Genomic DNA, 12500 nt, shown 5'->3' with positions numbered 1-12500 from the left:
ACAAGTCCTTTAAGCTGCAGGCACTGTACAGAAATTAATCTTCAAATTTCACAGCGGAAGCCCTGAAAACACATCTCATCTCCCTTTTATTTCTCTTTCAGTCAGACAGCCTTCTAATGTCTAGAAACAGAAGGTGCTTCAGCTCCAGAGGTCCCTAGCAGACAGTATGTGCACATGATGAGTATGGAGGGTATAACGGTGGGCATTATGTGCAGGGAAGAATTGTTTTGGGTATGACAGTGGGCAGCATGTGCAGAAGCAGAGTGTTTAATGTATGGGAGGGGCTGGTATATACAGGAGAGAAGTGGCAAGGCTAAGGCTCTTGGTAGCATGTGCAGGAGTGGACCATAGAGGGCTTGACAGTGGACAGTGGTATGTGTAGTTGAGGAATGCCCAGGAGAGAAGTAAGAAAGGTATGACTGAGGGCAATTTATTTAGGGCAGGAATGCAAAGGGTATGACTGTGGGGGCACTACAGTTAACCTTTTGACTCACAAATGGCAGTTACTGATCTTTCCATAATTAACAATACGAACCACAAAAAAATATGGTCATAATCATACAAGTGAATGACACGGGTGGCAAACAACCAAAATTGTAAAGCAACTGCATTAGAATTGGCCTTGTCACAGAGGGCTATAAAGAGGGCTAATTTCAATATATTCAATTAATTTATCAATCACTTATGGCACTTTTCCACTGCAAGTACCGGCTCGGCTCTACTCGGCCCTGCTTGGCCCGGTTTGCTTTTCCACTGCTGGTACCACATGGTACGGTGTTGGAACGGTTCGGTACGGTACGGTATAGGTTTGCTTTTCCACTAAAGTAGTACTAAAGTTAAGTGGGTGGGATAACAATGGGGTGGGTGGGATTCTCTGACCAATCAGTGGCTAGTAGTGACTGCATGCAAAGGATTGTGGGATATGGTACCAGTTTGGTACCTGTTGGAACCACAATCGAGTAGGTACTGTTTTTTCAGAGCCGTACCGTACCGTTCAGTTCCATGCAGTGGAAAAGCGCCGCCGTACCGTACCGTACCGAACCGTTCCTACACTATACCATGCGGTACCAGCAGTGGAAAAGCACAAAAGCGTGCCGAACCGTTCGGTTCCATGCAGTGGAAAAGCGCCATTAGTGCACTTTAGGTGAGCGCAGCTTTGTACTCTTTAGGTGTATTTTATACCAATTTTACGTTTTCACGATTCAGCTGCAGCTTCTTTATTTGGTTTACACCAATATATAAAATTGTGTTATATATGCACTTTTATATTTATTTATTTGGTTTACACCAATATATAAATTTGTGTCATATATGCACTTATACATTGCACTTTATGGATTTTTAACACTTATACTTGATTATTATTTACACCTTTTACCATCTGCGCAGGTACTATTGGCGCAAAACGCCAATTTATTCTATAAAGAGGAAGAGCAGATGTTACAATCGGTGTATAGGGACTGGGTTTGTTGAGACTGAAGAAGACTATTGTGGGATAGCGGTAAAAATGGACTGCATCAGCAGAATTGTGAAACCAGTCAAACTAGATCCAGGAACAGAGGATATGGCACCTTTACATGGTGGATGGGGTAGGGCTTTGTTGCTGGGGAAAGCAGAAAATAGAGCAGTGGAGCTGGGGGTCACTTTACCAGGGGCAGTGGAGATGATAATATTTGGTATACTGCATTCAATTTCCACACATACACTATACCACCAACAGTATTGGGATGCCTGCCTTTACACGCACATAAACTTTAATGGCACCCCAGTCTTAGCCTGTAGGGTTCAATATTGAGTTGGCCCACCCTTTGCAGCCTTAACAGCTTCAACTCTTCTGGGAATGCTGTCCACAAGGTTTAGGAGTGTGTCTACGGAATGTTTGACCATTCTTCCAGAAGCACATGTGTGAGGTCAGGCACTGGTGTTGGACGAGAAGACCTGGCTTGCAGTCTCCACTTTAATTTACTCCAAAGGTGTTCTATCAGGTTGAGGTCTGGACTCTTTGGAGGCCAGTCAAGTTCCTCCACCCCAAACTCGCTCATCCATGTCTTTAATGGACTTTGCTTTTTGCACTTGTCCAAATCATTTGGTGGAGGGGGGATTATGGTGTGGGGTTGTTTTTCAGGGGTTGGGCTTGGCTCCTTATTTCCAGTGGAGGGAACTCTTAAGGCGTCAGCATATCAAGACATTTTGGAAAGTTTCATGCTCCCAACTTTGTGGGAACAGTTTGGGGTTGGCCCCTTCCTGTTCCAACATGACTGCACACCTGTGCACAAATCAAGGTCTATAAAGACATGGATGAAGGAGTTTGGGGTGGAGGAGCTTCACTGGCCAGCACAGAGTCCTGGGTGCTGAGGGGTTAATGTACATGTAGCACCCCCTAGTGGCTGGATTGTTAAGCTAGTTCCCAAAACCAGGACCTACTGCACAGTTTTGAAGGAATAATGGGCCAAAGACCAGGCTTTTGTTTCAGGTGTCTGTGGCTTGTTTTTGTTTTTTCATTTCTTTTGTGTGTGTGTGTGTGTGTTTTTTTTTTTTTTATGTTGATATGGCTTTTTTAGGTTTAGGGCACTGAAAGTGGACCATTCACTTGTTACTATCTGTCTGTTCAAGTAGATGCCACTGCATAATTTGCATTTAAAGGAGAAGTACAATCAACGCACGTTTGACTGTACTTCTCCTGTGGACCACAGGAGTGCAGTTCGTTCTGTAATCCTGTGACCTGTTTTCAGCAGACAGAGGGCTGAAGCCCACTGCTGGCTGACGTCACAGAACTGGTCCAGGCTCGGGAAAGATCACAACCATATGGTCAGGATACACTCAGGAGCCCGGATCGGCACCGGGCCCAGCCTCTCAGTAAGCAGCTGAGAGCCTAGGCCTCTCCTGCTCCCGCCCAGCACAGTCCAGTGCTCCAATGAGTGTGGGGTGTGGGTAGTGGGGGGGGGGGCAGAGCAGAGATCCAACAGTGACTGACAGTCACCAGCATTCTGCTTGGGGAGCTGTGAGAACTGAGCGATCAGTGCTGTTTGATTGCTCGGTTCTCAGTACTAGTACCACTGGGGGACAGATGCAGCATCAAATGAATGCTGCATCCACCTAGGTATGCATGATTCCCCAAAAAAAAAAAAAAAAAATTCTCATACTTCTCTTTTAAGCAAAAAAAAATAAATAAATATAATATAATGTGATTTAGGTGAACATTGTTTTTGCATCACGCACATTCAATGCACCCACTTATCTCCATAGAGAAAATAAAAGTTAGGCATACCCCAGTTAAGCCTATTATCGCTGATTAATGCTGTATTGCTGCTGGTTAATTTTACATTGCAGTATAAGTATTGCCAGTAATTAAACACCCCATTTCAGGAAATAATCAAAATATACCCTTGCAGTGGGGCATCACCACACTGGTATTTCTTCTTTTCCGACATCTCTAGACATTTAACCATTGCAGTGGGGGGCTCCTGTGCAAAGGTCGATTTTTTATTCTATATAAGTTGGGATTGACTTTTTATTGTAAATTAGCATGTGCTTCATTTTTGTGGTCAAACTCCTGCCTGTCCTGCTGGATGGATCTCACTGGGAAAACACCAGTGTATGTTGGAGATGGGATCTCACTGGGGAACAACCAATATCTGTGCTGGAGGTGGGATCTCACTGGGGAAAGACCAATGTTTTAGCTGGAGTTGGGATCTCACTGGGGAAGAACCAATGTGTGTTTTTAAGGTGGGATCTCACAAAGACTTATGTGTGTGCTGTATGTATGATCTCACTGGGAAAAGGCCAATGTGTGTTTTTAAGGTGGGATCTCACTTGGTGAAGACCAATGTGTACTGGAGATGGAATGTCACTGAGGAAAGACTAATGTTTGTGCTGGCGGTGAGATCTAGCAGGGAAAGAACAATGTATGTACCGGAGGTGGGATTTCACCCGGGGAAATGCCAATGTGTGTGCTGAAGGTGGGATTTCACTGAAGAAAGACCAATGTGTGTGCTGGAGGTGAGATCTAACATGGAAAGATCAATGTATGTCCTGGAGATGGAATGTCACTGAGAAAAGACCAATGTGTGTGCTTGAGGTGGGATCTCATTGGGGAAGGACCAATGTGTATGCTGGAGCTGGGTTCTCACTAGGGAAAGACCAATGTGTATTCTGGAGGTGGGTTCTCACTGGGTAAAGACCAATGTGTACTGGAGATGGAATGTCACAGAGGAAAGACCAATGTGTGTGCTGGAGGTGGGATTTCACTTGGGACAGACCAATGTGTATACTGGAGGTGAGATTTCACTTGGGACAGACCAATGTGTATTCTGGAGGTGGGTTCTCACTGGGTAAAGACCAATGTGTACTGGAGATGGAATGTCACTGAGGAAAGACCAATGTGTGTGCTGGAGGTGGGATTTCACTTGGGAAAGACCAATGTGTGTACTGGAGGTGGGATTTCACTTGGGACAGACCAATGTGTATACTGGAGGTGAGATCTAACATGGAAAGATCAATGTATGTACTGGAGATGGAATGTCACCGAGAAAAGACCAATGTGTGTGCTTGAGGTGGGATCTCATTGGGGAAGGACCAATGTGTATTCTGGAGGTGGGTTCTCACTAGGGAAAGACCAATGTGTATTCTGGAGGTGGGTTCTCACTGGGTAAAGACCAATGTGTACTGGAGATGGAATGTCACAGAGGAAAGACCAATGTGTGTGCTGGAGGTGGGATTTCACTTGGGACAGACCAATGTGTATACTGGAGGTGAGATTTCACTTGGGACAGACCAATGTGTATTCTGGAGGTGGGTTCTCACTGGGTAAAGACCAATGTGTACTGGAGATGGAATGTCACTGAGGAAAGACCAATGTGTGTGCTGGAGGTGGGATTTCACTTGGGAAAGACCAATGTGTGTACTGGAGGTGGGATTTCACTTGGGAAAGACCAATGTGTATACTGGAGGTGAGATCTAACATGGAAAGATCAATGTATGTACTGGAGATGGAATGTCACCGAGAAAAGACCAATGTGTGTGCTTGAGGTGGGATCTCATTGGGGAAGGACCAATGTGTATTCTGGAGGTGGGTTCTCACTAGGGAAAGACCAATGTGTATTCTGGAGGTGGGTTCTCACTGGGTAAAGACCAATGTGTACTGGAGATGGAATGTCACAGAGGAAAGACCAATGTGTGTGCTGGAGGTGGGATTTCACTTGGGAAAGACCAATGTGTGTACTGGAGGTGGGATCCCACTGGGGAACAACCAATGTTTGCTGGAGATGGGATATATATATATATATATATATATATACACACACACACACACACACACACACACTGCTCAAAAAAATTAAAGGAACACTTCCTAATCAGAGTATAGCATGAAGTCAATGAACCTCCTGAGATATTGATCTGGTCTGTTAGGTAGCAGAGGGTGTTGTTAATCAGTTTCATCTGCTTTGGTGGTAAAAACAGGTGCACTAGATGGGCAAAAATGAGACGACTTCCAAAACCGGAATGGTTTTGCAGGTTGAAGCCACTGACATTTTTTCCCTACTCATCTTTTCTGACTGTTTTTCACTAGTTTTGCATTTGGCTAGGGTCAGTGTCACTACTGGTAGCATAAGGCGATACCTGGACCCTATAGAGGTTGCACAGGCAGTCCAACTCCTACAGGATGGCACATCAATACGTGCCATTGTCAGAAAGATTGCTGGGTCTCCCAGCACAGTCTCAAGAGCATTGAGGAGATTTCAGGAGACAGGCAGTTACTCTAGGAGAGCTGGGCAGGGTAATAGAAGGTCCTTAACTCATTAGCAGGACCGATATCTGCTCCTTTTGTGCAAGGAGAAACAGGATGAGCACTGCCAGAGCCCCATAAAATTACCTCCAGCAGGCCACTGGTGTGAATGTCTCTGACCAAACAATCAGAAACAGACTTCATGAGGGTGGCCTGAGGGCCTGATGTCCTCTAGTGGGCCCTGTGCTCACTGCCCGTCACTGTGGAGCTCAAATAGCATTTGCCATTTAACACCATAATTGGCAGGTCCTCCACTGGCACCCTGTGCTTTTCACAGATGAGCACAGGTACACCCTAAGCACATGTGACAGATGTGAAAGGGTCTAGAGAAGGCATGGAGAATGTTATGCTGCCTGTAACATCGTTCAGCCCAACTGGTTTGGTGGTGGGTCAGTGATGGCCAGGGGAGGTATATCCATGAAAGGACGCACAGACCTCTACAGGCTAGACAATGGCACCCTGACTGCCATTAGGTATTGGGATGAATTCCTTGGAAACATTGTCAGACCCTACACTGGTGCAGTGGGTCCTGGGTTCCTCCTGGTGCAGGACAATGCCCAGCCTCATGTGGCGAGAGTATGCAGGCAGTTCCTGGAGGATGAAAGAATTGAAACCATTAAATGGCCCCCATTGTCGCCTGACAAAAATCCAATAGAACACCTCTGGGACATTATGTTTCGGTCCATCCAACGTCACCAGGTTGGACCTCAGACTGTTCAGGAGCTCAGTGATGCCCTGGTCCAGATCTGGGAGGAAATACCCCAGGAAACCATCTGTCCTCTCATTAGGAGCATGACCCAAACGTTGTCAGGCATGCATACAAGCACATGGGGGCCATACAAACTACTGAGGACCATTCTGAGTTGCTGCAATAAAATTGCAGCAAAATGGACTCGCCTGCTGCATCATTTTTTCACTTTGATTTTCGGGGTGTCTTTGAATTCAGCCCTCTGTAGGGTGATAATTTTCATTTCCATTAAATCATGTGGCATCCTTTCCTTCCTAACACATTGCCCAGTCCATACCAGTATAGATCCTAACACATTACCCAGTCCATTTCAGTATAGATCCTAACACATAACCCAGTCCATACCAGTATAGATCCTAACACATTACCCAGTCCATACCAGTATAGATCCTAACACATTACCCAGACCATACCAGTATAGATCCTAACACATTACCCAGTCCATTTCAGTATAGATCCTAACACATTACCCAGTCCATACAAGTATAGATTCTAACACATTACCCAGTCCATATCGGTATAGATCCTAACACATTACCCAGTCCATACCAGTATAGATCCTAACACATTACCCAGACCATACCAGTATAGACCCTAACACATTACCCAGTCCATACCAGTATAGATCCTAACACATTACCCAGTCCATACAAGTATAGATCCTAACACATTACCCAGTCCATACCAGTATAGATCCAAACACATTACCCAGTCCATACCAGTATAGATCCTAACACATTACCCAGTCCATACCAGTATAGATCCTAACACATTACCCAGTCCATACCAGTATAGATCCTAACACATTACCCAGTCCATACAAGTATAGATCCTAACACATTACCCAGTCCATACCAGTATAGATCCTAACACATAACCCAGTCCATACCAGTATAGATCCTAACACATTACCCAGTCCATACCAGTATAGATCCTAACACATTACCCAGTCCATACCAGTATAGATCCTAACACATTACCCAGTCCATACCAGTATAGATCCTAACACATTACCCAGTCCATACCAGTATAGATCCTAACACATTACCCAGTCCATACCAGTATAGATCCTAACACATTACCCAGTCCATACCAGTATAGATCCTAACACATTACCCAGTCCATACCAGTATAGATCCTAACACATTACCCAGTCCATACCAGTATAGATCCTAACACATTACCCAGTCCATACCAGTATAGATCCTAACACATTAACCAGTCCATACCAGTATAGATCCTAACACATTACCCAGTCCATACCAGTATAGATCCTAACACATTACCCAGTCCATACAAGTATAGATCCTAACACATTACCCAGTCCATACCAGTATAGATCCTAACACATTACCCAGTCCATACCAGTATAGATCCTAACACATTACCCAGTCCATACCAGTATAGATCCTAACACATTACCCAGTCCATACCAGTATAGATCCTAACACATTACCCAGTCCATACCAGTATAGATCCTAACACATTACCCAGTCCATACCAGTATAGATCCTAACATGGCAAACATATTTCTAAATATAATAAATAGAACTTACCACTGGGCATTTTTGGAGTGCAGTAGTCGGTGTCACAACAGTTGATGGTCATCCTTGTAGTTTGCCGCTCAGCAGTGAAACTCCCAACGAAGTTGCACCAGTCTCGTTGCACACAGGTACGTTCAGTGGTGTAAGAATAATCCAAGCTGACAACTGAAGACAAATTACGTTTGTTGGTAAAGTGAAAAAACACTTAAAAAATCTGAGCTCCAAGCAGATATAAAAAAAAAAAAAAACAAACAAATATAGCTCTGTAATGATTAATACATCATTAAATGTATAATTTTAAATAAAAAAAAGTGTAAGTACCTGGATTTGACTTGGGATCACCTTCTTGCAGTTGCTAGAGAGCAAAACTCAGATTCGGGGAGTCAGAAGCAGCACAAGGAACTAGTCAGTTGTGCTGCAGTAAAGGAGCATGTTGACAGGAGCAGAAAGCAGGGTGATGAAGAAGTGAATAAGGTGCGTCTACTTTATCTGTCCATTCACAGGCTGGGGGTGGTAGGAGTGTAAAAAACAGGTCTGTCTATTCAGTCAGGGCTGTTCTGTGTGGCAGAGCTCTGTAAATCTCAGGACTGGATGAACAGAAATACAAATGTTTTGTATTTATTTATTTCATTTGTGCATTTAGTCGTTTGCCCAGAGTTCAGCTTTCAAACATATCTTAATTGTTTTTATACATGTACAGTGTCAGTTTTTTTATCACTATCATTTATACAATATTTTGACCTATAGTTAACCACTTCCGGACCGTCCGCCGCAGTTTTACGTCGGTACTTTGACGTTAAATACCGAGTTATGGCAGCAGATAGCTACCATAACCCCGGTATTTTTTTAAACTGACGGCGGTCCTCTTTCACATAAGGGTGGCCCCACAGGATTACCCTTATGGATGGGGAGAGAGGTGGGTGTGTCCCCCCCCCCCCCGTCTCGCCGCTTCCCATCATTTTTCCCGCTTACCGGACCTACTGGTCGCAGGGAAAACTATCGGGTCTTCTCTCCTCACAGACAGGAAGTTAAGTGAGGGCAAGATTTAACCACTTGCCCACCGCTCACATTGAGCGTACTGCGGCAAAGTGGCACGATCTCGTCCAGCGACGTAGACCTACGTCGCTGGACTCCTCCCCCTGTAGGTGGCGCTCGCGCGCCGCCAGAGGCGCGCTCCCGCTGTTTTCATTCACAGCGGGAGTCGGGCCAGGGGAGGAGCAGCGGCGATCGCCGCTGCTCTGCCCCGATCGTCGGGGAATCGAGTGAGGAGATCCGCCCACCTGTGTAAACAGAGCGGGCGGATCTCCTAAGTCAGTGGTTCTCAAATCCGGTCCTCGGGACCCACTAACAGGCCAGATTTTAAGTATTACCTTGGGGGATGCAGACTAGAATACTGCAATCACTGAGAAGCAAATGAGATCACCTGTGATGTAATTTAGTTATCTTGCAAACCTGGCCTGTTGGTGGGTCCCGAGGACCGGATTAAAGAACCACTGTCCTAAGTGACAGGGAGTGACAGATCGGAGTGTTCAGCAAAGCTGGACATCCGATCTGTCCCTGTCTCACAAAGTCACCTCCCCCCCCACACATGTCAGTAAGCACCAGGCATACATTAACCCCTCCCTCTCCAATAAAATTAACCCCTTCACTGCCAGTGTCATTTTTACAGTAACAGTGCATATTTATAGCACGGATTACTGCAGTAATGTCACTGGTAACCCCAAAAGTGTCAAAAATGTCAGTCAAGGGTCCGATCTGTCCGCTGCAATGTCGCAGTCCCGCAAAAAAAATCGTAGATCACCGCCATTACGCGTTAAAAAAAAAACCCACCAAAAATGACAGAAATCTTTCCCTTAGTTAGTAAACGCAATAACTTTTGCGCAAACCAATCAAAATACGCTTATTTTTTTTTTTTCTTACCAAACATAGGTAGCAGAAAACAAATTGGCCAAAAATTTTAAAAAAATTTGATTTTTACATTTTTTTGGGGGGGAATTTCATATAAAAAAATGTTAAAAATATTGTTATTTTTTCAAAATGAACGCTCTTTTTTTGTTTATAGCGCAAAAAGTAAAAATCGCACAGGTGATCAAATACCACCAAAAGAAAGCTCTGTTTGTGTGGAAAAAAAGGACGTAAATTTCGTTTGGGTACGGCGTCGCACGACCGCGCAATTGTCAGTTAAAGTCGCACAGCGCCGAATCGCAAAAAGTGGCCCAGACGGAAGACAGCAAAATCCTCCGGTGGTAAAGTGGTTAAAGAGCACGTTTTTTTATACCATGTCTCCGTTAGCTCGTGTGCAGAAACGTCCCACCCACATATGTAAATGGTGTTCAAACCACAAATGTGAGGTTACATAGTTACATAGTTACATAGTTACATAGTTACATAGTTAGTGAGGTTGAAAAAAGACAACAGTCCATCCAGTTCAACCTGTGATCTGGTATCCTAGTGATCGTTCAAGCGAGCGCAATAATTTGAGTCCTATACCTCCTCTGTAACTCTAAGCTTGTAACCTGTAGCAATGTTCAAAATTGTCGGCTACGGGGATTTTTAAGTACCAATGTTTGTCGCCATTCCGCGTGCGTGCGCTATTTTGAAGTATGACATGTTGGGTCCACTCAGTTCCCCCTGCCTGCATGTGATGGGGGGGGGGATGGGTGAAAGAGCGAGAGGGGGTGAGAGAGAGAGGAGAGAGGGGTGTGAGAGTGAGGAGGTGAGAGAGAGAGGGGGGTGGGTGAAAGAGAGAGAGAGTTAGAGCTAGAGGAGGTAAGAGAGAGGGGGGTGTGGGAAAGAGAGAACTGGGGAATGAGAGAAAGAGGGGGTGAGAGAGAGAGAGAGGGGCTGAGAAAGGGGGGCTGAGATAGAGAGGGGGATGAAAGAGAGAGGGGGTGAGAGAGAATGTGGTGAGAGAGAATGGGTGTGAGAGAGAGAGTGGTGTGAGAGAGAAGAGTAAGAGAGGGGTGAGGGGGGGTGTGAGAGAGAGAGAAATGGGGGGTGAGTGAAAGAGGGGGTGAGTGAGGGGGGTCTGAGAGAGAGAGAGGGGGGTGAGAGGGGGCGAGAGAGAATGGAGGTGAGAGAGAGAGTGGTGTGAGAGAGAAGAGTAAGAGAGGGGTGAGGGGGATGAGAGAGAGGTGTGAGAGAGGGGTGGGTGAAAGAGAGAGGGGATGAGAGAGAGGGTAAGAGAGGGGGTGAGAGAGGGAGTGAGAGAGGTGGCGTGAGAGAGATAGAGAGGGGTGAGCGAGAGTTGGAAGAGAGAGAGGGAGATTGGGGATAAGAGAGAGGGGGCAATTGGGAATGAGAGACAGAAGGGGGATTGGGGATGAGAGAGAGGGGGGATGAGAGAGAGGGGGATGAGAGAGAGAGGGGGGAGAGAGAGGGGGGTGAGAGAAGGGGGGAATGAGAGAGAGAGAGAGAGAGAGAGAGGGAGGATGAGGGGGGGGGTTAGAGAGAGGGGCCCCTAGTCCTGTTTGCAGTCCCTTCTGTGCACCTCCTGTTCCTGTCTGTGGTTAGGTGTGTGAGATGCATGGTACCTCCTTCCATAGGATGTTTACGCTGGCCAGCAGCGGGCAGGGCCCTTCTCCTTCTGGCTGGTGAGGAAGGGGGTGCTCTGCTCTATGTCATAGACTGTAGACTGTCCCGGGTAACAGTCCTTGGCTGCATGCGCCTCCCACTGGTCCTCAAGGGGGCCCCCGATCCGCCTGTCCTCCGGGCCATTGTCAGAGCTGGGTGTGGAGAGGAGGGCGGGTACCAGTCCTTGGCTGCACATGCCTTCCGCCGGTACTCGGGGGGGGGGGGCCCCCGATCCACCTTTCCTTCAGGCCACTGTCGGGGCTGGGAGTGGAGAGAAAGTTGGAGAAATTCATCCTCTGGATGGCACCGCCGTGTTGGTGTGTCTGCTGCTCCTTATCCCTCCCGGCTCTCATTTATCCCTGCTCCCGCCACTGGTCAAGAATTCACCATCATTGAGGGGCAGCTGCTTTGGGCTCCTCAACAATGACAGGGCCATGGGCAGCTTCCCCTTTTGCCCTACCTTAAAGATGGCTCAGGCTGCGGCCATGGAAGGATGTTCAAGCTTGGACGCAACTGACTGCATCCAGGCTCAGACATCCATCCGTAACTGCAGCCATCCACTGTGAATATCTGTCCCTAACCCCAGGTTACTGCACTGTGTGAAGCTACTTGTGAACAGCGGTGGCCCCGGTCAGCCTGTCATTCGTTTAAATAGGCCGAGCGGTCGCTGCTATTCGCATGTCCCAATCATTCTGCTGATTCTTGCTGCTGGACTTTGTGCAGGCTCCACGCAACCAGCCAAGTGAAAGAGGCCTAATTGTTGGTTAAAAAAAGAAAGGTCCTATAAAAAATCCAACGCATTTCTGGGGGCAACCCAATTCCCCTTCATCTGGGCTCAACACGGGATAAA

The 12500-nt window shown here is 46.4% G+C and overlaps 1 protein-coding gene across 1 annotated transcript in view; it reads right to left on the bottom strand.

Annotated features, from left to right (window-relative positions):
* LOC309569007 (phospholipase A2 inhibitor gamma subunit B-like) overlaps positions 1–12500 on the bottom strand; it is a gene marked incomplete at both ends in the record, with an annotated part of 83111 nt that overhangs the window by 8716 nt on the left and 61895 nt on the right. Inside the window, one exon of the mRNA XM_082274768.1 lies at positions 8090–8242. Within this exon, the coding sequence (XP_082130894.1) occupies positions 8090–8242 (153 nt within the window). The remainder of the gene's footprint in view (positions 1–8089; positions 8243–12500) is intronic.

Source organism: Pelophylax lessonae (genome assembly GCF_965119305.1).
Source record: "Pelophylax lessonae genome assembly, chromosome: 12".
Classification (NCBI taxonomy): Eukaryota; Metazoa; Chordata; class Amphibia; order Anura; family Ranidae; genus Pelophylax; species Pelophylax lessonae.
This window is presented reverse-complemented; position numbering and strand designations above follow the sequence as displayed.